Source organism: Saimiri boliviensis, chromosome 11, assembly GCF_048565385.1.
Source record: "Saimiri boliviensis isolate mSaiBol1 chromosome 11, mSaiBol1.pri, whole genome shotgun sequence".
In the NCBI taxonomy this organism is placed as follows: Eukaryota; Metazoa; Chordata; class Mammalia; order Primates; family Cebidae; genus Saimiri; species Saimiri boliviensis.
In genome coordinates this window covers 53,492,345-53,518,354 of record NC_133459.1, presented here as the reverse complement: position 1 = coordinate 53,518,354, position 26,010 = coordinate 53,492,345, and the positions used below count along the sequence as shown (strand labels likewise).

General features: G+C 55.6%; 1 protein-coding gene across 3 annotated transcripts; it reads right to left on the bottom strand.

Annotated features, from left to right (window-relative positions):
- Nucleotides 1-24,841, bottom strand: PCSK9 (proprotein convertase subtilisin/kexin type 9). 3 transcript variants are annotated; one of them, XM_010346832.3, is made up of 13 exons: nucleotides 24,289-24,840; nucleotides 19,532-19,723; nucleotides 16,947-17,070; nucleotides 15,653-15,808; nucleotides 11,294-11,427; nucleotides 10,940-11,081; nucleotides 7,869-8,065; nucleotides 6,532-6,715; nucleotides 5,723-5,896; nucleotides 5,278-5,426; nucleotides 4,292-4,469; nucleotides 3,209-3,390; nucleotides 1-1,441 (listed from the first exon to the last, which is right to left on the bottom strand). In XM_010346832.3, the coding sequence occupies exons 1-13, from the start codon at nucleotides 24,490-24,492 to the stop codon at nucleotides 1,226-1,228; spliced, it is 2,232 nt and encodes a 743-aa protein (XP_010345134.1). In that variant the 5' UTR covers nucleotides 24,493-24,840; the 3' UTR covers nucleotides 1-1,225. The 3 variants fall into 3 exon arrangements, with proteins under 3 accessions (XP_010345134.1, XP_010345140.1, NP_001266928.1); XM_010346838.3 differs by lacking the exon at nucleotides 3,209-3,390 and having other exon boundaries at nucleotides 24,289-24,841; NM_001279999.1 differs by lacking the exon at nucleotides 15,653-15,808 and having other exon boundaries at nucleotides 1,226-1,441; nucleotides 24,289-24,492.
- Nucleotides 24,842-26,010: the final 1,169 nt, after the last annotated feature.

Here is a 26,010-nt window from a genome sequence, read left to right as displayed (position 1 = left end):
TCAGGGACAAAGTTGGTTTTTTATTTTAAAAAGTCACCATACTAATAAAAATGCTACAAAACCCAGAATAAATATCTTCAAGTTACAAAAGCAAAACAGGTCTAAAAAAGCTGGCTGTAAAAAGGCAAGAGAGGACAGGCCCAAAAGATAAATGTCTGCTTGCTTGGGTGGGGCTGGTGCTCAAGGAGGGACACTTGTCCCTCTCCACCTGCCCCATCCCTTAGAAGCATCTCCACCAGGCCACAGTGAATCAGGCCGAGGTGATACGGGAAAAGTCCCGTGCCTGCAGGCGTGGTTCTGCCATCACTCACCGAGCTTCCTGGTCTGTGTTCCCCTTCCCTGCCTCACTGTTACCTGTAAAAATGGGGTGCCCAGCCAGGTAAAGTAAGAAGAGGCTTGGCTTCAGAGCCAGCACAGTCCGGGTTTCTGGCTCACTTCCTGGCGGGGTGAGCTTGGCAGGCATGCCCCCTCTGGTTCCAGGTTTCTTCCTCTGTAAAGTGGGGGTGCAAATGTGTACTCTGCCAGGTAGTGGAGCGGGTTGGCTGAGACGGCACGTGCACCACTGCACACTGCGGAGTCAGTCGAGCTGACGGCTCCCTGCAGGCCACCCCTTGGGTTAATTAGCACAAGCTGGCATAGAACAGAGTAAGGGGTGGCTCAGGAAACCAAGGCACAGCCCATGACCACCAGGGACACATCAGTCTCCAGCCTCTGGTTACATGCCATCCAGAAAGCTGAGCCTCCATTAATCAGGGAGCCCTAAGGGGCTTCACAGTGAGCACTCACCCCCTGACAATGCTTGTCCCTGAAGCCCCTACCACCTCCTCCCCTACCCATGGGAAGAATCCTGCCTTCTTGGTGGAGACCTGAGGATTGAATGCCTGGCACGGAACAAGAGTTCAATAAAATCATTCTGCCCACAGGCGTCAGCATGTTGGCAGCAGCTGGCAGAACCTGAGCACAGCTCCACTGTTTCAATGGTGAAATGCTCCACAGCGAGGGAGGGAGCTTCCTGGCACCTCCACCATAGGAGGGGGCATCCAGAATGAGTGAGTTCCAGGCAAGAAGCCCGCCCCATGCAAGGGTCAGGCCAGCAGCTCCAGGAAGGTGTAAGTATCCCTGTCTCCTCGGGCCAGGCCATGGAAGGCTGAGGTAGGGGCAAGTCGGAACCATTTGAAAGCTCAGCCTCTGACCCTCCCCAGGCACCCGTCCTGAGGTGGGGCTGTCACTGGAGCTCCTGGGAGGCCTGCGCCAGGTGCCGGCTCCGGCAGCAGATGGCAACGGCTGCCACAGCCTCTTCACTGGTGCTGCCTGTGGTGCTGACGTCCTGGCTCCTGACCACACACGTGTCGTCTACAGCATAGGCCCCCAGGATGTGGGAGGTCCCAGGGAGGGCACTGCAGCCCGTCAGGGTCCAGCCCTCCTCGCAGGCCACGGTGACCTGCCAGAGCCCAAGAAGAAGAAGAAAGCACATGTCCATCATGGCCGGGACCCTCACTCAGACTTCATTTCTCTCCCGCCCCGACATCCCGCTGTGGGGCTGAAATGCAGACGGCCCTCGCCAGCTCAGGGCCCATTTGGGACACAACTGCTTATCTCCAGCCCACACCTCCTGCCTCGGCGGTTCTGCACCCTCACTGACCAAACCCGTGAGCTCCTGCTTCATGCCTGCGTTGAGGAGGTGCGGAGACAGATGCCTACCATGCCAGTGCCAAACTCATCTTCCCTCTGAAACTGACGACCCTACAGCTTGTCCCATCCCACTTAATGGCAACTCCATCTGTCCAGGGGCCCGAGCCTTGCTGCCGTCCTCCCCTTCTCCCGCCCACATGCAGCCACCAGGCCTGCAGGCTCCCTTCAGACTCCAGTATCTGCCACATCTCCAGCCCCAGGCTGAGCCCTGCCCCAACACCTGGACCCTCCAGTCTCCCTGCTTCTGCACAAGGCCCTGGTCATCTCTTCTCAGCTCAGCAGCTGGGCTGCAGTGAGATGTTCAGAGCCAGGCCAGATCACACTCCTCCTAGGCCAGACCCCTTCGTGGCCCTCAAGTCTCACCTGACTTGGCCCTGTCCCCTCTGAGGCACCCCCCGCCTCATAACTGCTCCTACCTCTCTGGCCTCCTGGTACCCCCGGGCACATCCCCCTCCCAGGGCCTTTGCTCTGCCTAGAACGTGTTCTCTACCCTGTCCTCATGCCTGTTTCCTCCACCTTCTCAGCAAGACCTCTGCTGACCTCACCCCCACGCCATTCCCTTCCTCCATAGCATCTTTTCAGTATTCTATCATTGACTGGTTTGTTCTCTGTCCTCGCCCACTAAAATAGATGCTCCGGGAAGAAGAACAACATGTCTGACCGGCCTGTATCCCTCCCCAGCGCCTGAAACCAGCAGCACCTGGAGCCTAGCAGCCCTCAGTGCACACAGGGCAAGTGGATCCAAGACCAAGACAGTCTTTTGCTCTCGAGGAATGCACCATCCAGACCTGAATGAACACAGACTTGCATTTTAAAACCAAGTCTGAGTTCACTTAAGAGTGGACTCCTCAGGGTTGCCTTTTAAGAAGCTCCCACTGGCTTTTAAAAAGGAGCGTTACAGAGCAACTGTTGGCCATGTCCACACCCAGGTTTCTAGAAGGCCTGGCTCTCACATTCCAGGGCTTGGCACGTGCCTCACTAATCTCAGCAGAGCCCTCTCTCGCCTTGCTGGTCATGCTAATAACCTTCAGCCTGCAGCTCAGGCACCCCCTCGGGGTCATGGCTGAGAGCTCTGTGTCCTCAGAGCCCAGTGCTGCTCCTGACCCTGAGAACCTCCCAGGTTTGTTAAATAGATCTGTGAGGCCAGGTGCAATAGTTCCTGCCTGTAATCACAACACTTGGGGAGGCTGAGGCCAGAAGATCAATTGAGCCCAGGAATTTGAGAACAGCCTGGGCAACATAGCAAGACCCCATCTCTGCACAAAGTGGAGCGGGGTACCCACGTAGCAAACCTTACTGATCTGGACAAAAGCAAAAACAGACCCAGCCACACACAAACACATACATGTGCTGTCCACACAATGGCCAAAGCTGCCCACAGCATCTACCCACAAACCGCCACTCTGATGCATGACCATGTCACAGTGGTGGCACAAACTGACATAGAGAAGCTGCACAGGACAGACACACACCACCCTGCGGCACCCCACCCACCCGGCCCCACGCGCCTCTTCACCTGCTCCTGAGGGGCCGGGAGCCCATGCTCCTTGACTTTGCATTCCAGACCTGGGGCATGGCAGCAGGTAGCGTGGGTGCTGGCCCCGCTGTGGCCCATGCACTGGCTGGGCTGACCTCCCGGCCTCAGCACAGGCGGCTTGTGGGTGCCAAGCTCCTCCACCTCCCAGTGGGCGCTGCAGCCTGGGGCAGAGGAGGGCCAGCTCAGATACCGAAATGCTGGGACACTTCTTCTCCAGTGCCCATTCCCATCAGACCGTCTCTCTTTAAGGTCTGAGGCAAGAGCTACGAAACCCAGAAACAACTCAAAGAAGAAAAGAGATGCTGGCCTGAGCACCAGGACTCCTGTGTTCTCAACTCCGCTGCTGACCAGCTGTGTGACCTTGGGAGAGCCATTCAACCTCTCTGAACCTTAGTTTCTCAGGAAAAACATCATCTCCTCTCCACCCAGAGATGGAGGAAATGAGGCAGGGGATCCATGGCCTCAGATGCTCAAACTCCCCCCAGCCCCTCCCCAGGCAATAATTGCCTATATCAGAGACTAAATTTTAAAGCAATGGGTGATGACAACAATAGTAACGATAGCTAGAATTTCTATTGTCCCAGCACTAAGCTAAGTGCTTAGCACCCATCATTTCCTCTGATGAGGCAAATGAGGCACACAGAGATGTTAAGTAACTTGCCCAGGTCACACAGCTATTGAGTGGCAGTGAAATTAAACCAAGGTCTGCCCTCCGTTCAGCCCAGCCTGGGGCCTCTCTTGAGCCACCTCTGCTGCGCTGCATCACCTTAGGCAAAGCACCTGCCACGCTCCCGGCCAGTGCCCTAGATGCTGCCCATCTCCTCGCAACCCAATGAGGCAGCTAATACCCTTTTCCCTCTTATGGAGGAGGAAGCTGAGATGAGGAGAAGTAAGGTCACCTGCCCAGGGTCAAAGGGCATGGAAGTGGCAGGACCAGAGTATGCCATGGAAAGTCAGGCTCAAGTCTCACCGATCACACTTGTTAGGGCCAAGCCTCGAGGGCAGTGGATGCATAAGGAGACAGGGAACCCTCCTCACCCCCGGGCAGGCCCAGCCTCCTACCTGTGAGGACGTGGCCCTGCTGGTGGCAGTGGGCACGGGTCCCCATGCTGGCCCCAGCTGGTGGAGCTGTGTGGATGCTGCAGTTGGCCTGGGGTAGCAGGCAGCACCTGGCAATGGCATAGACACCCTTGCCCCCAAAAGCGTTGTGGGCCAGGCAGACCCGCCTGCCCCCTTGGGCCTGAGAGTCAAAGACAGAAATGGGAATCAGCTTTAGAATGGGCTTTGAAAACACAGGAAGAGACTAGACAGGATCAGCTCAAGCACCCTCATCAGTGTCCCTGCCAGCCAGACCCTGCTTCTAGCCTTCCGGGGACAAAGAGCTCGTTCCTGCCCAGGGTAGACTGTTCTGCCAAGGGGCAGCTCTGAATACTCGAAAGTTCTTCCAAACGTGGGGTGATTTCAAAATGGAGATATACAGAGAAATCCAAGAGGCCAAAGCAAGGACCCAGTCAGCTCCACCCCACCCGCTCTGCCTCTCACATGAGCACTGGGACACCATCTCCCAGGCCAGAAATGCCTGCCTCTCCTCACTCTCCTGGCTGGGCACTGCCCTTCCACCAAAATGCTATGGCCAGATGGCATCTGTGCACTATCCCGTAGCATCAACACCAATTCCCCCTTTTTGCTGGTTTGAGATTTCTCAGCTCCCAGAAGCATGGAGCATCTGAGTGAGATGGCTGAGTCCAGAGTAGCATGTCCCTGACCCTCACACTGCCCTGCCCCACGCTCACACCCAGATGGGCGCTGAGAATCCATCCAGCACTGTCCTGCAGCCTCCAGGAAACCCTTCTTGCTGTGGTTCTCTCCAGCAGCCTCCAACTGAGTGAGATGAGGAGTGTCCCACTCCCGCTCTGGCCAGCCCTGAAGCTTACAGAAGGGCTGGAGTCCGGAGGACAGAGGGGCTTTCTGGGGGTCTCTGAGGGCCCAGTGCTGACACACATGTGTGCACCTGCACGCACACACACACGAAGAAGGGGTGCGGTCACCTCGATGCGCTCGCCCCGCCGCTTCCCACTGCTGGAGAAACTGGAGCAGCTCAGCAGCTCCTCATCTGGGGCACACCGGGCCATGGCTGTGGCCATCCGCGTAGGCCCCGAGTGCGCTGACCACACAGTCCTGCAAAACAGCTGCCAACCTGCAAAAAGGGCCCAGGGTGAGGAGGGGGTTCTGGGAGTGAGGGGAGCTCCACCACGGACCCTAGAAAAATCTTTAGTTCATGTGAGAGGAGGGCTTAAAGAACATACTCAACTGTCTGTATAAAAACATGTTATGAAAATATTGCAAAGCCCTTTCAGAGCCCCATTCTCATTTAATCGTATTTAAGGTGGCATCATCCTCCTTACACAGACAAGGGAGAAGGGAGAGACTGTCAAGGTCACACACACCTCCCAAGCCCCAGCCTGGACTTGCCCACCCTGCCATCCTGCTTACCTGCCCCATGGGTGCTGGGAGGCAGGGCGGCCACCAGGTTGGGGGTCAGTACCCGCTGGTCCTCAGGGAACCAGGCCTCATTGATGACGTCTTTGGCAGAGAAGTGGATCAGTCTCTGCCTCAACTCGGCCAGGGTGAGCTCCGGCTCAGCAGACAGCATCACAGCTGCAATACCTAGTGAAGGGGTGAACAGTGAAAGATGAAGGTAGACTGTCTACCTGCCCCAGCAGGGGACTCCTGCCCATGTCTGAACACATACACATACACACAAACACACATGTACACACACCAAGCTCTCTTCCTGAAGGTAGACTGTCTACCTGCCCAAGGTGGCCTGGCCCTCCTGCCCCAGCAGGGAACTCCTGCCCATGTGCACACACACTCACACACAAACACACATGCACACACACAGACACCAAGCTCTCTTCCCAAAGGTAAACTGCCTACAGTTCCTTACTCAGTAAGGTAAGACAGCCTCCTCTCACACCTCTAAGCCTTGGGAGTTGCTGTCTTATTGGGCAGGTGAGCTCCTATTCATCCATCAAGCTCCAGATCAAATATCCCTCCTCCAAGAAGCCTTCTCTGACCCTCGGGCTGGGCACGTGCCTCCTCTGGGCTCCCTCTAATACAGGCCTGACCTCGTGTTCCCTTGGTGCACTCACCTCCCTCATCAGACTGAGGCACCATGAGGCCTGCCTCATCTCCGGTCCCCCCGCACAGAGCCTGGCACAGGAGGTCCCGGCACAGACCCTGACTGCCAAAGGGGCTGTTAGCATCACAGTGGCCGAGGCGGTGGTGGGGTGACTCACCAGCCACATGGGCAGCAGCCTGTGATGTCCCACTCCGAGACACAAAGCAGGTGCTACAGTCGCTGGAGGCACCAATGATGTCCTCCCCTGGAGCAAAGAGGTCCACACAGCGGCCAAAGTTGGTCCCCAAAGTCCCCAGGGTCACTGGCTGGTCCTGGGCATTGGTGGCCCCAACTGTGATGACCTGGAAAGGTGAGGAGGTGGGTGGCAGAGACAGGAGTCCAAGAGAGGGGTTGCAGGGGCAGACTGAGGCCTTGACAGCTGGGCTGGCCACCTGCTGTACACCTGTTTGGGTTCCATTCAAATGTCCCCTCCTAAAGAAAATCTGACTTCCCAGGCCGAATTCTGGCACCCCTGCCCGCCCTGGTGCTCCCCTCCGTCCCTACCATAGTCAGGCACCATTTCCAATGCCCCTGTGGAGCTTACATTCTACTGGGGGAGAGACAGTAAACAAACAGGAAACTATTCGGTTTATCAGGTGGTCCTAAGTGCCACTGGGGGGGAATTAAGAGGGCAAGGCAGAGAAGATATCATGGGTTTTGTTTGCTTGATGCCTTTAAATTCGGCCGCCAGGGAAGCCTCTCATAGGCCAGGGAGGGCCTGGGCTGCACCGTCAGGAACGCATCTGCTCCGCAATCCCCGCCCCCAACGCACACGCATGTGCACATACAGGAGTGCGCACACACAGATCTGAAGTTCAGACTTGAAGTGGAACAAGATTCCTTCTCCTCAATGTCCTGACAACTGGACACACAGTAGGTGTCCGGGGAGTGGTGGTCAGAAAAGGAACGGTCACTGCCCCCCAGCTCCTCAGGGCAGAGGCTCCGTGTCTGTGTCCCCGCAGCCACACTGCACCGGGCATGCGGCACACGCTCTGGATGTTCCTCGGGTGAGAGGTCTGAGCCCTCAACAGCTCCCATTCTCATTAGCCTTGCTCAAGTGGTCACTCATGGAGCCACGGAGGGAGCTGGACAATGGGGAGGCCCTAAAAGTATTGGGCAGAGTACGCAGGACCTGGGGATGGAGATGGGGAAGGGGCGGGTACCAGGAGACCTTCAGGCCCGAGCACACCCACGGGGAACCTGGGGGCGTGGCTACGTGGACGCCGCCACATGGGGGCGTGGCTGGGCCGCTGCTGTTCAGACTCTGGGATGGTGGAGGTTCCAGCCACTTTGTCCCCAGCCTCCCGCATGGCTGGGTCGCTGGCGACTCCTCCCAAAGCTAGAAGGATTCGGCCGCAAGAAGCCGACGGGGCCCGCCTGCCTTGGGGCTGCAGCCTTAGCACCTGCCTCTCCGCCCTCCGCCCCCGGCCGTGGGGCAGCAGCCTCAGCACCTACCTCGGGAGCCGAGGCTGGGGAGTAGAGGCAGGCATCGTCCCGGAAGTTGCCGGCAGCGGCGACCAGCACAACCCCAGCCCTCGCCAGGCGCTGGCAGGCGGCGTTTAGGACCCGGCTGTACCCACCCGCCAGGGGCAGCAGCACCACCAGCGGCCCCACGGGCTGGACCAGCTGGCTTTTCCGAATAAACTCCAGGCCTGGGAGGACAAAGCCAAGGTCACCCCCTGGGGAGACCTGCTCCCCTTCCCCAGCCCCTCCCTTACAGGCACAGAGTGATAGTTAATTTGGGGGGGATCAACTTGGTGGCCTGATATTTGGTCAAAAGTCAGTGGAAATGCTGCTGCAAAAATATTTGTTAGATGTGACTAACATTTAAATCAGAAGACTGAGTAAGGGAGGTTACTTTCCATAACGTGAGTGGGCCTCAATCAACTGAAGGCCTTGAGAGAACAGACTGAAGTCTCCCAGGGAAGACGGAATTCTGCCCAGGACTACCTTAGGACTCAATAGGGCAACATCAAATTCTGCAGGAATTGCCAGCCTGCCTGGCCTGCCCTGCGGATTTCAGACTTGCCAGCCCCCACGGTCACATGAGCCAATTCCTTGAAACTCTTTAATATATACATCCTACCTGTTCTGTTTGTCTGCAGAACCCTGGCCAATACAAACTGGAAGATATTAGCAATCACACCAGCAATCAAACTAGCCAACCGTGGGTCCTTCTGTGTGCCTGGCTCTGTTCTAAGTGTCTAAATATATGAACTTATGGGATCCTCACAATAACCTTATTATCCCTTTCCAGGAAACAGAGGATGAATCTCAGAGGAATGAGAAGGAGTGAGCTGGGCCCTGCCCAACTTCCCCCTGCCAGTCTCCGAGAGCGGGCTCAGATGCCCCTCCACCGTGGTCGCAAGTGTTGGATCCACACAAACTCAAACGGAGTCTTGCTTGGCCTCTCCCCAGCTGTGTGGCCCCACCCTCTGTGAAACAGTGACAGCTGCTCCCAGGATTGTCTGAAGAATTAAAAGCCTCCATGCCCAGGGCCCCCATACCATAACTCCCCACCCTTGAGGGTGTGGTTCTCTGGTCTCGGTGGCACTGCATTGCCCCATTTTGGTGCAGACCATGGTCTACCTTATGGTACTCTCACCAATGACAGTTCTAACCCTTTGCCAGCCTGTGAGCTCTGGCCCAGTGGCCTGGAGACTGGGGGCCTAAATCAGCTCTGGCCCTGACGTGCACGGGGACCTGGAGCTGACAGCTTCTTCCCCGTCAGATGGGGTGTGGGAGTCTTCTGCATCCTGGCCTCTGAGACATCTCCAGGAGCCGTGGCCAAGGTGGGAGTTGGAATCCCACAGCCATGCTCCTCCTAGGAGACAGCTAGTGAGGCCCCTCACACCACAGAGGGAGGGAGCGGAGTGGCACTCAGTTTGGAGATGAAGAACAATAGCCACATTTACAGCTACTAGTTATTTATTTATTTATGAGACAGAGTCTCAATCTGTTGCCCAGGCTGGATTGCAGTGGCATGATCTCGGCTCACTGCATCCTCCACCTTCAAGCAATTCTCCTGCCTCAGTCTCTCAAGTAACTAGGATTACAGGTGCCCACCACCCTGCCCAGCCAACTTTTGTACTTTTAGTAGAGACGGGGTTTCATTATGTTGGCCAGGCTGGTCCCGAACTCCTGACCTCAGGTAATCTGCCCACCTCGGCCTCCCAAAGTGCTGGGATTACAGGCAAGAGCCACCGCGCCCGGCCTGCAGCTGCTAGTTAAGCACCTACTATGTGCTTATCTCTTTGCTCAGACTCAACACACAATCACCTGCTTACAGAGGAGGAAACAGCGGTGGCAATGAATGCAATAGTGACTGCTGGGTCCCTGTCCCCTGCCAGGTAATGCAACAGGGGCTTCCCATGCACTGACTGGGACCCCAAAGAAGGGACTTCTCCGGGAAGTCCTCCAGAGGCCAGAGCACCAGGCCTGGGGAAGCCTTTCTGTGAAAGAGCAGCCTCCCCTCCACACACTGACCTTCAGGAACTGGCCTGCCTGAGCCGAGGTCAGTCAATAAAAGGGTGGGACAGGTACGAGGGGTCACCTGATGGGACAGAAGGTTGATTCTTACCTTTAAAACTGAATTTCAAAACCTGTACTCTGTAGGAAAGTCTCAGGACAGAACTAGTGGAGCACAAGGCAGACTCCTGGGCTTTCTCAGCCTTTCAAACAGTCCCGTGGGCTGCCTCTGCCAGCTCCAGAGCCAGTGTTTGACCCTGGGGCCTGGGGCTTGCAGTGGAAGTCAAGCTGCTGCCCAGAGCCAGCACCTTCCCCAGTGAGGTCACCAGCTTGAGCTGTGTGACCCCGGGCTGTCCCCTCCCCTCTCTGGACTGGTTTTATCAACTGTTTAGCAGCGATGGCAAGGCCAGCCCCAGGACATGCTGTACAAAGGCCTTTGCTCAATGTCTGGCCACAGCAGGAAGTCAGGAAGAGACAGCACCCTCCCTCTTCTCTGTCCACAGGCCTGGAGTCCTAGCTCTCAGCTGGACTTCACACGGGGCCTGCCGGGTGGACAAAATGTAGTCACCTGCAAAAGTCTAGAAAAAGTCCTCTGCCGTTCCTCCACATGTCTGCCTGGCCAGGGTGACCTGCAGGGCCCAGTCATGCAAGTGAGTGAGTCCCCTGGTCTCAGAGGTATGTAAGCAGAAGATAGAAAAAGTTTGCTTCGATCACCTCAAGTCCCTCTACATGGAAGATAACATCACAAAAGACATAAAGACGTCACCGGATTTGAAAAGGGGAGCAGTGTGGAATTGTGGAAAGGTCACTGACCCAGGGTCAAGACTGAACTCCCTGGCTACCTGCATGACCCTCTCAGAGCCTGGGTTTCTTCATCTACACTTGTGGCCTCCGGGGACCCTGCCAGCCCTGACACTCTGGTTCTCCGGCTCTGTGGCAGAGGCTGCCACAGCATTCTTGATTAGGAGACATTAGCTCTTCCTGGGCCCAGCCCAAGCCACCTCCCAGGCCAGGTCCATGATGGAGAGAGACCAGCACTGTCCGGGGCCATCACTCACCTATGAGGGTGCTGCTGACCGTGCCCTTCCCTTGGCAGTTGAGCACGCGCAGGCTGCGTAGGCTGGCGCCCTTGGCCACACCAGCGTCCCTGCCGCTGACCACCCCTGCCAGGTGGGTGCCGTGGCTGTCACACTTGCTGGCCTGCTCAACCAACATGAGGAAGACCCCCCACCATCCCATAACAGATCAGCAGGTGGCCCTTCCCACAACTGATGGCAAGGAGGGGACAGTGACAGCTGAGAAAGGGGGCAGCCCAGCAGTACAGCTGCAACGCTCCTGGGGAGCAGTCCCCACCCACCTCCAGGATGGGGATGAGGGCAGAGGCAGCCCTCATGTTGAAGGGCCGTGCTTACCTGTCTGTGGAAGCGGGTCCCATCCTCCTCGGGCACACTCCCAAAGTCAGTGACCATGACCCTGCCCTCAATTTCCCGGTGGCCACTCTGTATGCTGGTGTCTAGGAGATACACCTCTACCAGGCTGCCTCCGTCTTTCCAAGGTGACATTTAAGGGAGAGGAGGGAATGAGCGTGAAGTCAACCTTAACAGTTAACGCACAGTAAATACATTCACTCATTTAACCTCCAAAAAAATTCCTCACATGCTACATCCTATTCTGTATTTCACAGACAAGGAAAGGGAGGCCTAGAGAGAGCAGGTAACTGTCCAAGGCCGCCAGCTGGCAATGACACTGCCAGGAAGGACCCAAGTCATCCTGCTCCTTCACGTTAATGTCAATATGCAACAATAATATGAAGGTTCAAAAAATATCATAGTGTTAAGTAAACCAAGCCCCTATCGTAGCCTTTCACAACTCACTGAGCCTGAGAGAAAGACAAAATGTAAAGACTAAAAGGAGAGTAACAGTGATGTCTGGCCACCTGAGCCGGCCGGCTCGTTTTAGAGCGAGGAAGCTGCGCTCAGACAGGATGTGTGAGTGTGGGCCTCCTGGCCCCAGGTGCAAGTGCTCTCCACTCCACGAGGCATTGGGAGGGCTCACAGGAGCTGCCTCCGCCTCGCACGAGTCACAGCCTCAGAGAAAACAGTCACCGAGAGCCTACCCGACACTTCCTCAGCCCTAACTGGATCCATTTGGATTCTCCAAGAAGCAGGCACTGGGGTAGAAGCCGCAAGAGAACCACGGGGGGAGTCGCCTGCGCAGGACCAAGGTTGGGAGGACGTGGTGAGAGCTCACAGTTGCAAGGCAGGTCCAGCCCGCTGGACCGAGATGGGAGGCAGGAGGAAGGGAGGCAAGGAAGGAAGCACGTCCGCTTCAGCGCAGTTCTCAGAAACTCAGCCAGGCCAAAGGAAAACTTGAGGCAGGTTGGACGCACACAGAGTCCTGCGCCAGCGGAAATGGCCTGGCCCTGGAACCCCTGCAGCCAGGAGAAGCAGGGCCTCAGGTGGACCCAGAGGGCAACCCTGGGGGCTGTCAGTCAACCTGCTCCTGCCCCAGGGTCCTCCTGAGTCTTCTGAAGTGCCATCTGAGCAGCACCTCCGTGGACCTCACAGTGATCCTCCAAATATGCTGCAGAGTACAGATTCTCGTCTCAGGACAGGCGAGCAAGTGCAGGAGGCTCAGGGCGTGTACTCGCTTCTTATGGCTTCGGTAACAAATTCCCAAACTCAGCTGTGAAGGCTCCAGGGGAGAACCCTGCATCACCGCTTCTCGCTTCTGGTGGCTGCTGGTGCTCCCTGGCTTGTGGCCACATTTCTCCAATCTCCACCTCTATCTCCACGTGGCCCCTCCTGTGTGTCTCAAATCTCCCTCCACCTTTCTCTCATAAAGACACATCACTGGGCTTAGAGCCCACTGCAGAATCCAGATGATGCCATCTTGAGATGCTCAATTACATCTACAAAGACCTTTTCTCCAAATAAGGCCAGGCTTACAGGCTCTGTCTGCGTGCATGTGTCTGTGGGGCTGCTATTTAGCCCACTACAGAGCAATTCAGTGGCTGCTCTGAGATCCCACACTAATTTCAGGCAAGGTCAGCCCCTAGTCTTACTTCCTCCCGTCCATCCACTATGCCATTAGGGCTGGGCAAGGCAGTCAGTTCCCAGCCTGCACACACACTGTCTACCCTGCCCTACAGCCTCCAGTCTCGGCAGGAAGCTCCACTGATCAGTGCCCGTGAGCACTTTGGTGACTTCTATAGCATGCTGAGCAGGTCCTCAGCAGTCTACCTCTCCTCCCAGGCCACGGGATAAGGCAGAGTCCTTGCTCTCTGAGTGTGTTAGGAGTTTTCACTCATCAGCGGGCATCTGCCAGTGCCTGGTACTATGCCGGGAAGGAGTGGCTGAGAGTGCTGTGAGCTCCCACCTAAAGACATCGGAGACCAAAGGGTGCTGGTCCCCCTAGAGGAACCACTAGATATTGAGCTGGGCTGTGGAATGTCGAAGGGGCAGACACATGACAAGGTGGGTAGAGGCCTATAAGCCATGGCCAGTGTGCTCCTGTCAGAGGCCCCGTGCTGGCTGTGGGGGACGCAGGTGCTCAGGAAGCAGCCCAGGGTTCTCCCTCAGAGCTTCCAGGCTGACGGGACAACTGGATACATTGGCAGACAGCCTGCAGGACACAGGCTCATCTCCGCTTCCCTCCCTGGACAGAAGCCACGGAAGGCACATCAAGCAGAAGGCCCACTGGGCAGGCTTCCAGTCCATGCTCCTCGTGGGTGAGGAGTGAGCTGAGGCTGCAACTGCGTTAGCCCAGGTGAGAGTCCTTTCTGGGCCCACCTGTACTCGGGACCGCCATCTGCTCCAGGAGCTGTACCTGGGGTCCGCTGGAAGATGATGTGACCACGGTGAAGTCATATCCCTGGGCCAGCGGCAGGTGGAAGCTCGGGGAGGCAGCCCCACCCATCTAAATGCAGGTGGTTCCTGCCCGCCCACACCAGCCTGCTGTCCTGCTGGGACAGAGTCAGGAGGCTGCAAGCATGGCTAGCAGAGGGCAGGTGGGCCTGGCGAAGGGGCAGCTCTTAGTAAGACACTGCTAGGAGAGAGGCTGTAAGCCTGGAATGCCCACCCACGGCCCACGACCCCACCATGGCCTCCACATCTGGAGCAAAAGCGCAAGCCAAGACCCCTGCAGGAACCTCCTTGGGCTTCCTTCCAGTGAGAGGCTGGGAAGGGGCCCGGCTTGGATGGGACACAGGGCCCCCGGGCCATTTCCTAGACCCCCCTACATCTTCCAACCACCGCCCCCCGTGTGAGGCAGGGGCTGCTACTGTTGCCTTTGACAGCGTGGCAAGGTGGCCTCAAGAAGAGCCATCATTCTCAGGGGCAAAGAGGCCTTGGAGTGGCCTCTTCCAGCCTCTGGCTTGCTACACAAAGCTCTGTGGCCTCTGGCAGGTGGGAGCCCAGTCCTGCTTGCATATCTCCAGAGCAAGGAGCTCATCCCCTCTCACCAGGCAGCCGTGCCATGCCTAAGAAGCTCAGACTGTGGCCGAGCTCTTCCTTTCACAGCTGCCCTGGAGGCCACCCAGGCCCCGCTGGTCTCGCCTGCCTCAGTTCCTTCTGCACAGCTTCTGTCCTTGTTCATTCCTCTGCTGGCACACTGTCCCCTTTGCCTGGTTAATAATGGCCCCCGCAGGTCTTGGCTGGAACACACTTCCTCCAGGAAGCCTTTCCTGACCCCTCTGCCAGTTACACATACCCACAGCTGCCAGCACTCCTTCAGAGCTCTCAGCCCAACCAGAACAATTTGTGCCAAGCAGCATTTGTTTAAGGAATGGATCGATCTTCTGGATACACTGCTGGGGACAGAGACCATATCCCCCACGTTCACCTTTGTATCCCCAGCACCTAATATGGTGCCTAGTGCACAGTAGGTGCTCAAGACATTATTGTTGAATGGTAAAAAAGAAAGCAGGGCTAAAATCACAGCACCTCACTCAATACCTGACAGATAATTGCGTGCTACAGCAATAACTCATTTAACCCTCTAAACAGCCCCCCAGGGTGAGGGTTATCATTACCTCCCTTTTGCAGAGGAACCTGAGGCTCAGAGAGGGTGAGTGACGTACGCAAGGTCACACAGTTAAGAGTGCAGGGGCTGGGTCTGAGAGCGGCTGCCAGCTCCAGCGCCCATGCTCATGGCCTCCCCGTGAGTGAAGAGGCTGCTGCCCCACGCCAGCCCCGCAGCTCCGGGAGGACTTCCTCCAGCCGAAACCTTGATGTGACTCCCGAAGGGGTTCCACACCCCTGCCTGCCATTCCTGCCACTTCCCATAGCCACTCAGGGGAAGTGGGGAGGGGGTAATCCACGGGCGTCCTAGGGAGAGGAAGGGACCTCGTGTCTGCTTCTGGCCCAAGGGAGAGGAGAGAACGGTGGCTGCCAAAGAGATCCGCTCACATCGGAACCCTACGACCTGTGGCTGTGACCTGATTTGGAAAAAGGGTCCTTGCAGCTGTGGTTAAAGTTCTCCCCATGAGATCCGCCTGCATCATCCAGTGGACGCGAAATCCAACAAGAGTCCTTAAGAGACAGTGAAGAGGAGAGAGGCCCGGAGAAGGCTGTGTGAAGACAGACGCTGAGATGGGAGTGCTGCCGCCGCTGGGAGACGGAAGAGACAAGAGAAGCTTCCCCCCTGGAGCCCCCGGGGAGAACGCGGGTCCGCCGCAGTTGATGCAGGCTTTTGTCCCCCAGGACTGCAGAGAATCATCTTGTTCCAGCTGAGGGTGCGGTGCTTTGTCACAGCAGTGCTAGGAAGCTAACCTGGGGGGCAAGATCTCCTCGCTCTTCTGCCGGGACGGGGGTCTCGGTGACCCTCTGCCAGTGTCCCTCTCAGTCTCATATTAGCCTGCTCCGGGAGGTCCCTGGGGCACCGATGTGAAGTGCAGGGGCTCCAGGACTCCACTGAAGAGGTCTGGCCTGGTTGGAAAGGAACAGGCTCTTGCTACACAGGAGCCTGTCCTCTCCCTGGCCACAGGCGGCTCAGGCCAGGTCAGCACACACAACTAGCCAGGCCCCTCACCTCCGCTGCTGACACCCTTGCCAGAAGATGTCCCCCCCACACACCCTATCTCCACACCCTGCCCACCAGCTCTGATTGTCGCCATGGCAGCAACTCAGAAGTCCCCCAACTTGTCAGTTCCAAAAAATATTTGCACATCCTTCACCTCATTGGAGTCTCACAGCAACCTGTGAGGACAGGGACAGGGTTATATGCCCATTTTACAGATGAGGAAGGTGAGGCTCATAGAAGCAAGTGGCTTCCCAAGACCCCACAAGAACCAGTAAGGGTTGGAAGCTGAGTTCACCCCAAGCTCTGTGTCCTGGCCCCATGTTGCATGGACTCACCACATTGCATCGTCTCTGCACTGAGCCCCAGACCTCACATCATGGCACCTCAAACTTAACACAGTCCGGTGAGAACCCTTCAGCCTCTCCTCAGACCAGGTGCATGTAGTCTTCCCCGACTAAATAATTGCCACCTGCAAGGCCCTGCTAGAATGCAGACCGTTTTTCTTGGCCTCTCCTCCTCCCTCCCCCCATAGCCAGGCTACACCAGGCAGACGGAAGACACAAAGTGGCCCATGCAGGGAGCCCCACAAAGCCTAATGGAGCTGGAGGCAGGTGGAGCAGCACAACAGGAAGCTAGGCAGGGCCCCCAGACCAGGCTGCGTCTGTCCCTTCAGGATCTGGTCCAGTCTGCAGGGCACTGGGAGTTCTGGAGACCTGGGGGGTCTAGGTAGAGTCAGCATCAGATTAACCCTCTCCCCAAGGTAAGTGGAGCCTGTTGGGCCATTCTGAATGGAGAGAAGAGGAAAACAAGAGAGAAGGAGGAAGAGAAGATGATTTAAGGAAAGACTTTTGCGTTTGTGGAGCAGAAGGCAGGCAGGCAGTGTGGGCTGCAGAGGTTGGGGATGGGACAGAAAAAAAGGGGTCAGTGGAGGTGCTGAGTCCCAGAGCCCCTGAGAGGTGGAAACCACCGGCAGGGAGGCGAGGCCAGAGCAGAGCAAACAAATTCAGCTTAGATGGGGAGGGAAGGCACAGAGGGGCATCTTACTGGGGGGCTGGTATTCATCCGCCCGGTACCGCGCAGGGGTAATCCGCTCCAGGTTCCACGGGATGCTCTGGGCAAAGACAGAGGAGTCCTCCTCGATGTAGTCAACATGGGGCAACTTCAGGGCCTGCAGAAGCCAGAGAGGCCGAGGGCCTCTGCTTAAGCCATTTGGACAGCAGCAAACACAGCCACAGCCCAGCCTCACCTGGTTAAACCTATCCCCACATCCCAGCCCAGCAGCCTCCCACCTTGTCCCAGCAGACCGCAGCCCTTGTCCCTGACTCCCTCCTGGTGCCCTGGAGGACAGACTGGAAAAGCCGGAGTTTTCTCACTCCTTGCTCAGGCTGGGAACCCAGCACTCCCATATCTCTGCAACGCAGCCTGGCACAGAGGATTCCTTTTAGAGAGGATTCTGAACTTGACATCTCGTCTGGGAGCCAGGCTGTGCCAAGGCTCTGGGCAGGACAGACATGGAGTGAAGCTCAGGCCCTGGACTCCATGCCTGAATCGTGACATAACAGCACTGGCAATTCTGTCTGTCCTCCAGTCTATTCCCATCCTTCTCCCGCCTGCTCAGTGCAAACTGCAGCACGAGCTCCCTGGCACAGCTTTCAGCTGGGCTCAGCCAATGCGAGGCACCAGCAGGAGCTGAAGGGACAAGAGTGCATCTGCGACCGGGAGTAATGACTCATGCCTGGAATCCCAGCACTTTGGAAGACCAAGGCGGGCAGATCACCTGAGGTCAGGAGTTTGAGACCAGTCTGGCCAACATGGTGAAACCCCGTCTCTACTAAAAATACAAAAATTAGTCTGGCATGGTGGTGTATGCCTCTAATCCCAGCTACATGGGAGGCTGAGGCATGAGAATCGCTTGAACCTGGGAGGCGCGGTTGCAGTGAGCTGATATTGTGCCATTGCACTCCAGCCTGGGTGACAGAGACTCTGTCTCAAAAAAAAAAGAAAAAAAGTGTGCATCTGCCCCATTCCCTCACAGCCACGTGACTCCCTGCACTTGGCAGTGCCGAACCCTCAGCTGACTCCCCATGGGCAGCCTCTCCATGCCACCAGCTCCAGCTGGGCAGAGGGAAAACTATTCCCACTCCTTACCCTTTAGACCTAGGTGGTAACAACTTCCTGCCATAACTGGTCCCTGGATGCCTTGCTATCCCCAGAGGCTTCTTAACCTGCCCACACTTCAGCGGGTACCTAGCATCTGCTGAATGCTTCACAATCTCATTTAGTCCTTAAAAGAATGTTCCCATTATTATGCCTGATTTACAGATAGGGGAGTGAGGCTCAGAGAGGTGAATGCATTTGTCCAGGGTTAGACAAACCAATAAGGGGCTGGGTGGGATTCGAGCTAGGCTGGTAGGATACCCAGCTTGAAGCCTGGCTCTTGATGGCAAATGTCTGCAGCCTTCTGCTCCACCTCCTCTCCTCTCAGCAGGTGCCCTGGCCTGTGGGGCTTGTGCCTGCCATCTGGTGCGATGCGGGCACCTTCTTCGCCCCTCCCCAGTGCTGAGCACATTGTCCCATAGCCAGCGGTACTGGCAGCCGCTGGTCAGCCTCTCCTCCTGAACTGTAAGCTCAAGGGAAAGGCCTGGGCTGTGTCACATTCGCCTCTGCAGCACACAGCAGGCACTTGGGAAATGTGTGTCAAGTAGACTGTTGGAAGGCATTGACTTGTCAGCCTCCTCTGCTTAGGTGCCAGGTTCCCAAGGCAGGGACCCTGTCAATCCCTGTCATGGCCCCACAGGCCTTGGCATGCGGTAGCTGTTCAGCCACTGGATGCTGAGCTGACTACCCATGGGGCAGCAATGCAGTGCAGCTAGGAGACCCAGGTCCAGACCCTGACCTGCCCATCACACTGTGTGACCTTGGACAAGAGCCTGCGCCCCGCTGTCTGCAGGAGGCTGAGAAGCACCCACTCCCTCCATGTGGAGAATCAGTGTGAAAATGACACATGTTCTCATCAAGAGGCCAGGGAGAGGGGTGGGCTAGAAGGTGGGACAGAAACAAACCAAGAAAGTTTTTTTTTAAGATTTGAAGCATTAGGGCCAGCGTGAGGAGAATACCCAGTCCCCTTTCTGCCCTTCCACCAAAGATGTGACATCCAGGAGGGAGGAGAGCCACCCTGTCCTAGAGAAGGAACTTTAAGGAGCAGCTTCAATGAAATTTTGGACCCTTGAGTCATGCTTTTTTATCAAATGACTCAGGCTCCATTGAACATCCCAGGGCCTATCCCTATGGGTTCCCATAGGTAGCAGATGCATTGGCACAAGAATGGCTGGCAGGCAGACCACTGGGTTTGATCCAGACTCTACCCCTAGCCATCTGTGTGGTCCCTTCTGAACTTTGGTCTCCGCATCTTCAAATGAAGATGGACATACCACTGGGGCATGGCCAGGCTTAAAGGGCATTCTATACAGAAAGCCAGCAGTTGCTGTCCTTGGTACCCAGTAGGTGCTCAATGCATACTTGCTGTCCCCTTCTGATTTTCAGCAATGGGCCTACTAAGCGGAGTGCCCAGCATATATGCAGTGGCCCAACCCTGTCAGGAAGTGCCATTTCCAAAAAGGGTGGCTCACCAGCTCCAGCAGGTCGCGGCTCATCTTCACCAGGAAGCCAGGAAGAAGGTCGTGGAAGACATGCAGGAGCTTGATGAGGTATCCCCGGCGGGCAGCTTGGGCCTGCAGGCGGCGGGCGGTGCGCTCTGGCTGCGAGCGGTGGGTCTCTTCCTTCAGCACCACCACATAGGTGCCAGGCAGCCTCCAGGGCTCCTGACCCCAAGCAAGGAGGAACACAATGACATGGAAGAAACCCAGCAAACCCTACGTGTACTTTATCTCACCCCTACTTACAAGTTAGAATTGCAACAAAAGAGACACCACAGAGTATAGGAAATGATAAAGAAGTTACCAAATGCAGACCAAAAAGCAAATTAAAAAACTCATATAGGCCAACTATCATTATTCACATAGTTATAGAACACCTCCAAATGTGGCAGTCAGGCAGGAATAGGAACCATGAGCCACACTCAAAAGCAGGTTCTCCTCTGTACCTGCACCCAGCTCTCTATGGGCCTGGCCACCCCCTCCCCCACGCCCCAATTAGAATAAATTGAGGGAGAAACTCATGGGCTTGGAAGCCAGAAAACCATGGACCTGAATTCCAGCTCCAATATTTACTGGCTGTGCGGCCATGAGTAGATCACTCCACCTCTGAGCCTCACATAGCTCCGCCGTATTGTAGAGACCGTAGTACCTATGACATAGGTCTGCTGGGAAGGTCAGGAGTGACGGTAGTATAAATCTCCCAGCTGAATGCTCTAGAAATGCAGGCAGAAGGGATGATGAAGTGAGCAAAGGCAACAATTCTTTTTTTTTTTTTTGAGATGATATTTCCCTCTTGCCACCCAGGCTGAAGTGCAGTGGCGCAATCTTGGCTTATCGCAACCTCCACCTCCCAGGTTCAAGCGATTCTCCTGTCTCAGCCTCCTGAGCAGCTGGGATTACAGGAGTGCGCCACCATGCCCAGCTAATTTTTTATTTTTAGTAGAAACAGGTTTCTCCATGTTGGTCAGGCTGGTCTCGAACTCCCCACCTCAGGTGATCCGCTCGCCTCAGCCTCTCAGAGTGCTGGGATTACAGGTGTGAGCCACTGCACCCGGCGGCAACACTTCTTAAATTTAGACAGAGTAGTCAGGGCCACTGTCTTAATTCTCTCGTGTTGCTATATAAAGGAATACCTGAATGTGGGTCATTTATAAGGAAAAGGGATTTATCCAGCTCCTGGTTCTGCAGGCTCTCCAGAAAGCATGGCACCAGCATCTACTTCTGGTAAGGGCCTCAAGCTGCTTCCACTGATGGCGGAAGGTGAAGGAGAGCCTGCACATGTGGAGATCAATCACGTGGCAGGAGAAGAAGCAAGAGAGAAGGGAGGGGGGTGCCAAACTCTTTTTAATAATCAACCTTCAAGGGAAATAAGAGGGAGAACTTACTCATTATCACAAGGATGGCACCAAGCCTTTCATGGAAGTTCCTCCCCCACGACCCAGACATCTCCCATTAGGCCCCACTTCCTATACTGGGGAGCAAATTTCCACATGAGATTTGAAGGGGACAAACAAACTAGAGCAGTCACTGTCTGCAGATGATGCATTTGGTTTTACCTCTTGTCTGCTCCAACTGCTCTCAAGCAGACACACCTGCTCAAGAACAGGAAGAAAGAACTGGCTCCCCACTGCCTAATGCAGTCATCCCCAAACTTTTTACACAGGGGGCCAGTTCACTGTCCCTCAGACCGTTGGAGGGCTGCCGCATACTGTGCTCTTCTTACTGACCACCAATGAAAGAGGTGCCCCTTCCTGAAGTGCGGTGGGGGGCCGGATAAATGGCCTCAGGGGGTCACATGTGGCCCACGGGCCATAGTTTGGGGACGCCTGGCCCAATGGATCGAGTCCAAACTCCATGCTCCTCCTGGGCCGCTACCCCAGCTCACCTTTGCAGCCTCATCACCCACATCTCTGTATATATGCATCTTGGATGCCAGTCAGAGTAGAACAGAGTCCACCCCATTACCCAAAGCCTTAGGGCCAAATCAGCTTTGAACCTCAGACTTGTTTGGATTTTAGAAAGGCAGTAATGAGCAATCAGAGAGTCTGCTTGGAGGAATCTGGAGCTGCATCTGTAATCTGTGCAGCAAAATATATGAATATGCATATGCACACACATGGATTAAAAATCATCTCATGGCAGTTCATGTCAGGTGCTACCATCAATCAAATCACAAAAAAAACCTTTCAGTTTTCAGAACATTTTACATTTCAGAAGATGGATAAAGAACTGTGGAGGCTGGGTGTGGGGGTTCACACTACAATCCCAGCACTTCGGGAGGCCGAGGTGGGCAGATCACCTAAGGTCAGGAGTTTGAGACTGGCCTGGCCAACATGCTGAAACCCCATCTCTACTAAAAATACAAAAATTAGCCAGGCGTGGTGGCAGGCACCTGTAATGCCAGCTTCTTGGGAGGCTGAGGCAGGAGAATCACTTGAACCCAGGGGGCAGAGGTTGCAGTAAGCTGAGATCATGCCATTGCACTCCAACCTGGGCAACAAGAGGGAAACTCCATCTTAAAAAAAAAAAAAAAAAGAAAAGAAAAAGAAAAAGAACTGTGACACCTGCTCCTTATCCTCCACCTCTGGTTTTCCCAGCTCTGTACCTTTGTTCATGGTACCTCCTACTCTTAGAATAAAATTCTCCTGACACTGTCATTGCTAAACTCCTACTAATGCTTCAAAGACCCATCTAAAATGCCTTTTGCTAAATAAAAATTGAATGAATTGGGAGACTACACTGTGCAGTGGAATGTGAGTTCTGAAAACCCCGTTCTAATGCACTCGGATGCACCTCCTTTCTCTGGGCCTTAATTTCTCATGACTAAAAGAAAAGGATTGGTCTGGGGCCGGGCGCGGTGGCTCAAGCCTGTAATCCCAGCACTTTGGGAGGCCGAGGCGGGTGGATCACGAGGTTAAGAGATCGAGACCATCCTGGTCAACATGGTGAAACCCCATCTCTACTAAAAATACAGAAAGTTAGCTGGGCGTGGTGGCGCGTGCCTGTAATCCCAGCTACTCAGGAGGCTGAGGCAGGAGAATTGCCTGAACCCAGGAGGCGGAGGTTGCGGTGAGCCGAGATCGCACCATTGCACTCCAGCCTGGGTAACAAGAGCGGAACTCCGTCTCAAAAAAAAAAAAAAAGATTGGTCTAAAAATCCTTTTCTGCTTGCCAAAAACCATTTTCATTCTAAATTTGAGTCCCACAAAATATCCATTGAATGAATGAATAAATAAAGTTGACGAGGTATGTGTTCCAAATTTCCACCAGAGAAGAAACATGCCCAAGGGCTTGGTTCAGGTGGTCATGAAGCCTCTGCCTACTCACCTCTCAGGATGGGGTACTCGCTACTTCCAGAACAGGCTTTTTGGAGCAGTGGTAATTTGATATGTCCTTTCTTATCCTGGCCACAACCCCACAACCTCCCTCTAGAAGGTCAAAGGCTCAGGGAACAAGGAAGAGAGCTACACTGAGCTGAGTAAGGGCACGACATCCTGCCACTGAGCACACTCAGACAGAAGGGTGGGCCGGCAGCTGTGAGTGGCAGAATTTTCCCCTCTGCCCCAGGAGCTGTGGTTTGGAGACGATGTCACCAACAGGTCACACCGCAGACAGGAACAAAACTGCAAGTAATCCCTCCCTGGGCTTGCATCATGAGGTCACTCGGGGTCAACAGAACTTTCATCTCCCCACCTGCTGCCACTGAACCCTTAGGGAGGATTGTCACCTCCCTTTTAAAGATCAGGCAGTGGAGCTCAAGGTTAGGTAACTTGTCAAGCACCACAGCTAGTGAGCTAGTGAGAGGAAGGCAGGATTCAGACCCAGATCTGACTCTAAGCTGGGGGACACAACCTCAGCCAAGTCCTAGGCTGGTAATACTTAGAAAAAAACTAGCGGCCCCGCCCCGGGAAGAAGCTTCCCAGAGCCTGAGGGCCTGATGCAGGCAGAGTTGTTAAGCAAACTCGCCCCCGCCGTCGGCAGCCAGCCAGTCAGCAGGGGGTGGGGCTCAGCTCCGGGGTCCCAGCACCAGGCGCGCCACCTCTGGCCCCAGAGCACCAAGGGCCCTTACCTGCCTGAGTTATAAAGGACACCAATGGGCCTCGAGAATAACTCCGCCCGTCTCCCTTGGCCCTTCAGCTGGTTCTTTCCTTCAGCTGAAACAGATGGACTCAGAGCAAGAGTTCTGGGTCCATAAAGAAATTGCCTCGCGCTCCCAGAGTCTGTCGTCCCTCCCACTCCGCCCCTGTCTCGGCTCCAGGCCCTTCATCCTCCACTGCCCATATTTAACCAAACCAAATCAGAACCCACAATAATAGTAAGCCCGCTTCCTCTGCGCCCGGTGCCGCTCCCAGTGCGTTCCAGGCATTAACTCCTTCACCCACCTGTGCCGCGGCGGGGCGGAGAGTGAAATCTGGGCAGGAGATCCTGGCAGTGCTCTGCTAGCCCTTTCTCGGCCTCTCAGTCTCCCACCCCCGCGAACCTTCCCACTGATTAGTGCAGCCGCACGCCCAAGCGCGTCCCCGAAGAGCCGACTGTCCCCTCTCTCTGCCACGACCCGTCCTCCCCCGCCGCCTTGCCTGCAGTCCCAAATACCGTGGCAAGCAAAGAGCCCTCGGATACCTGCTCTCCACTCCCTCTCTTACATGGGGGGAAACTGAGGCCGGAGAGGAAACACCACCTCACCGTCTTGGCTGCAGGTTTGCCCTGGCCTCCCACCTCTAAGCCCTCACCTTGGCGCAGCGGTGGAAAGTGGCGGTGGCTCCGTGCTGGAGCGCGTCAGCCAGGCCGTCCTCCTCGGAACGCAAGGCTAACACCAGCTCCTCGTAGTCGCCGTCGTCGTCCTCCTGCGCACGGGCGCCTGCGGGGCCCAGGAGCAGCAGCAGCAGCAGCAGTGGCAGCGGCCACCACAGCCGCCTGGAGCTGACGGTGCCCATCAGGGCCAAAGGAGAGGTTGCGGTCCTAGCGAGGAGACCTAGAAGCTGTGCGCGATCCACGCCCGCAGCGCCTTGTGCCTTGCGGCGGGGAGGACGGTGCAGAAACTGGAGCTCAGGGGCAGGGCGTGCGAAGAGGCGCGCGAAGTCCTGGCTGGGAGCTGTGCGCTGCAACGACGCGTCCCAGCCCAAGACAGTCTCACTGCCTGGCTGACTCCTCCAGGCTCAGACCCTGAACTGAGCGTCGACGCCCGACTGCAACCCTGCGCGCCTCGACGCCACTGCGAAACCTAGGGTGTGGGTGCTTGAAGCCTGGGGCGCGGAGATCACGCCACCAGAGCCCCATCGGACGATCCTATCTGATTAAACATTAACGGAACCCCAGGACTGGAGGATCAGATTTCGGCCTCGCCCTCCCCAGACAGCGTCAGATCACGCGCAGAGGGAAGGAAAAAAATCCCAAATTCTAACTGGGTGGAAGGCGCCGGCGGTCTGGAGGCACCTCCTCTTCCGCCTCTCACCCTGCGTGGGAGTTCTGCTGGGCCCACATTTTCAGTGTTTCCTGGGTCCTTCTTGTCACCTGCGGACCAGTAAGCCTTCTGAATCAATCCTACTGTGGACTCCTCACTCCCTACCGAGTTCTTTCCATCGGCCTTATCCTGCCTGGCAGCCTTCTTAACTTAGCCTGGATCCCCTCCGACCTCTGCCCTTTATGCACCCTGCACACTGACCATACCAACTAGCTGTTCCTTGAAGACACTGCTTGCTTTTGATGTCCAGCCTACATGAATTTCAAGGGATTTTATATTGCAAAGATTCAGGTTTTAAGTTTGCAAAGACGTCATACAGGTACATTCAGAATTCCATGGCAGGCACAAGCTCAGTGTTTCAGAAGATTCAATTTGCAAAGATTCCTTTTACACACCATGTTCAAGAACTCAACTGGACAAGCATCCAGTAAACACCTATTGTGTACCAGGCAGGAAGATGAAAAGGGGAAAGAGAGCTCCTGGCCTCAGATTGTACATGTGGCATGACATGAGGCTTGCTCTTTCTGGAAGGGTTGTCAATACTGGGAAGAAACAAAGGAGACTTTATGATTCTCCCTTGCAGCTGCACAGCAGATTCTGAGTGAAATGATCTGCTCTGAATCTAGGTGCTGGAGTCCAAAGTTGGTGCCCTTTCCACTTTGTTTGCAAAGACCTCACTCCAGAGGGCCAGTGCACAAAAACTGTGAAGCCCAGGGGTTGACAGTGACTCCATCAGGTAAGGTCAGAGCTATCCCCACTGAGCCCGCCATCGCCGCACAGAGTAGGAGCTCATGGTTTGCGGACAGTAGTGGCAGAGCTGGCTTTTCCTCCTGCTGCCTGTGACCGGAGTTGTATTTGCTGCTTTTGGCAGCTTCCTCATCAAAAGGCCTTCTCCTGGAGGAAGAATAGATGGGAGTTAACTTTCCCTGCTGCTTCCCCTTTGGGACCTTGGCTTCTCACCCACCAAGTGTTCTTACCTTGAACCCAGGGG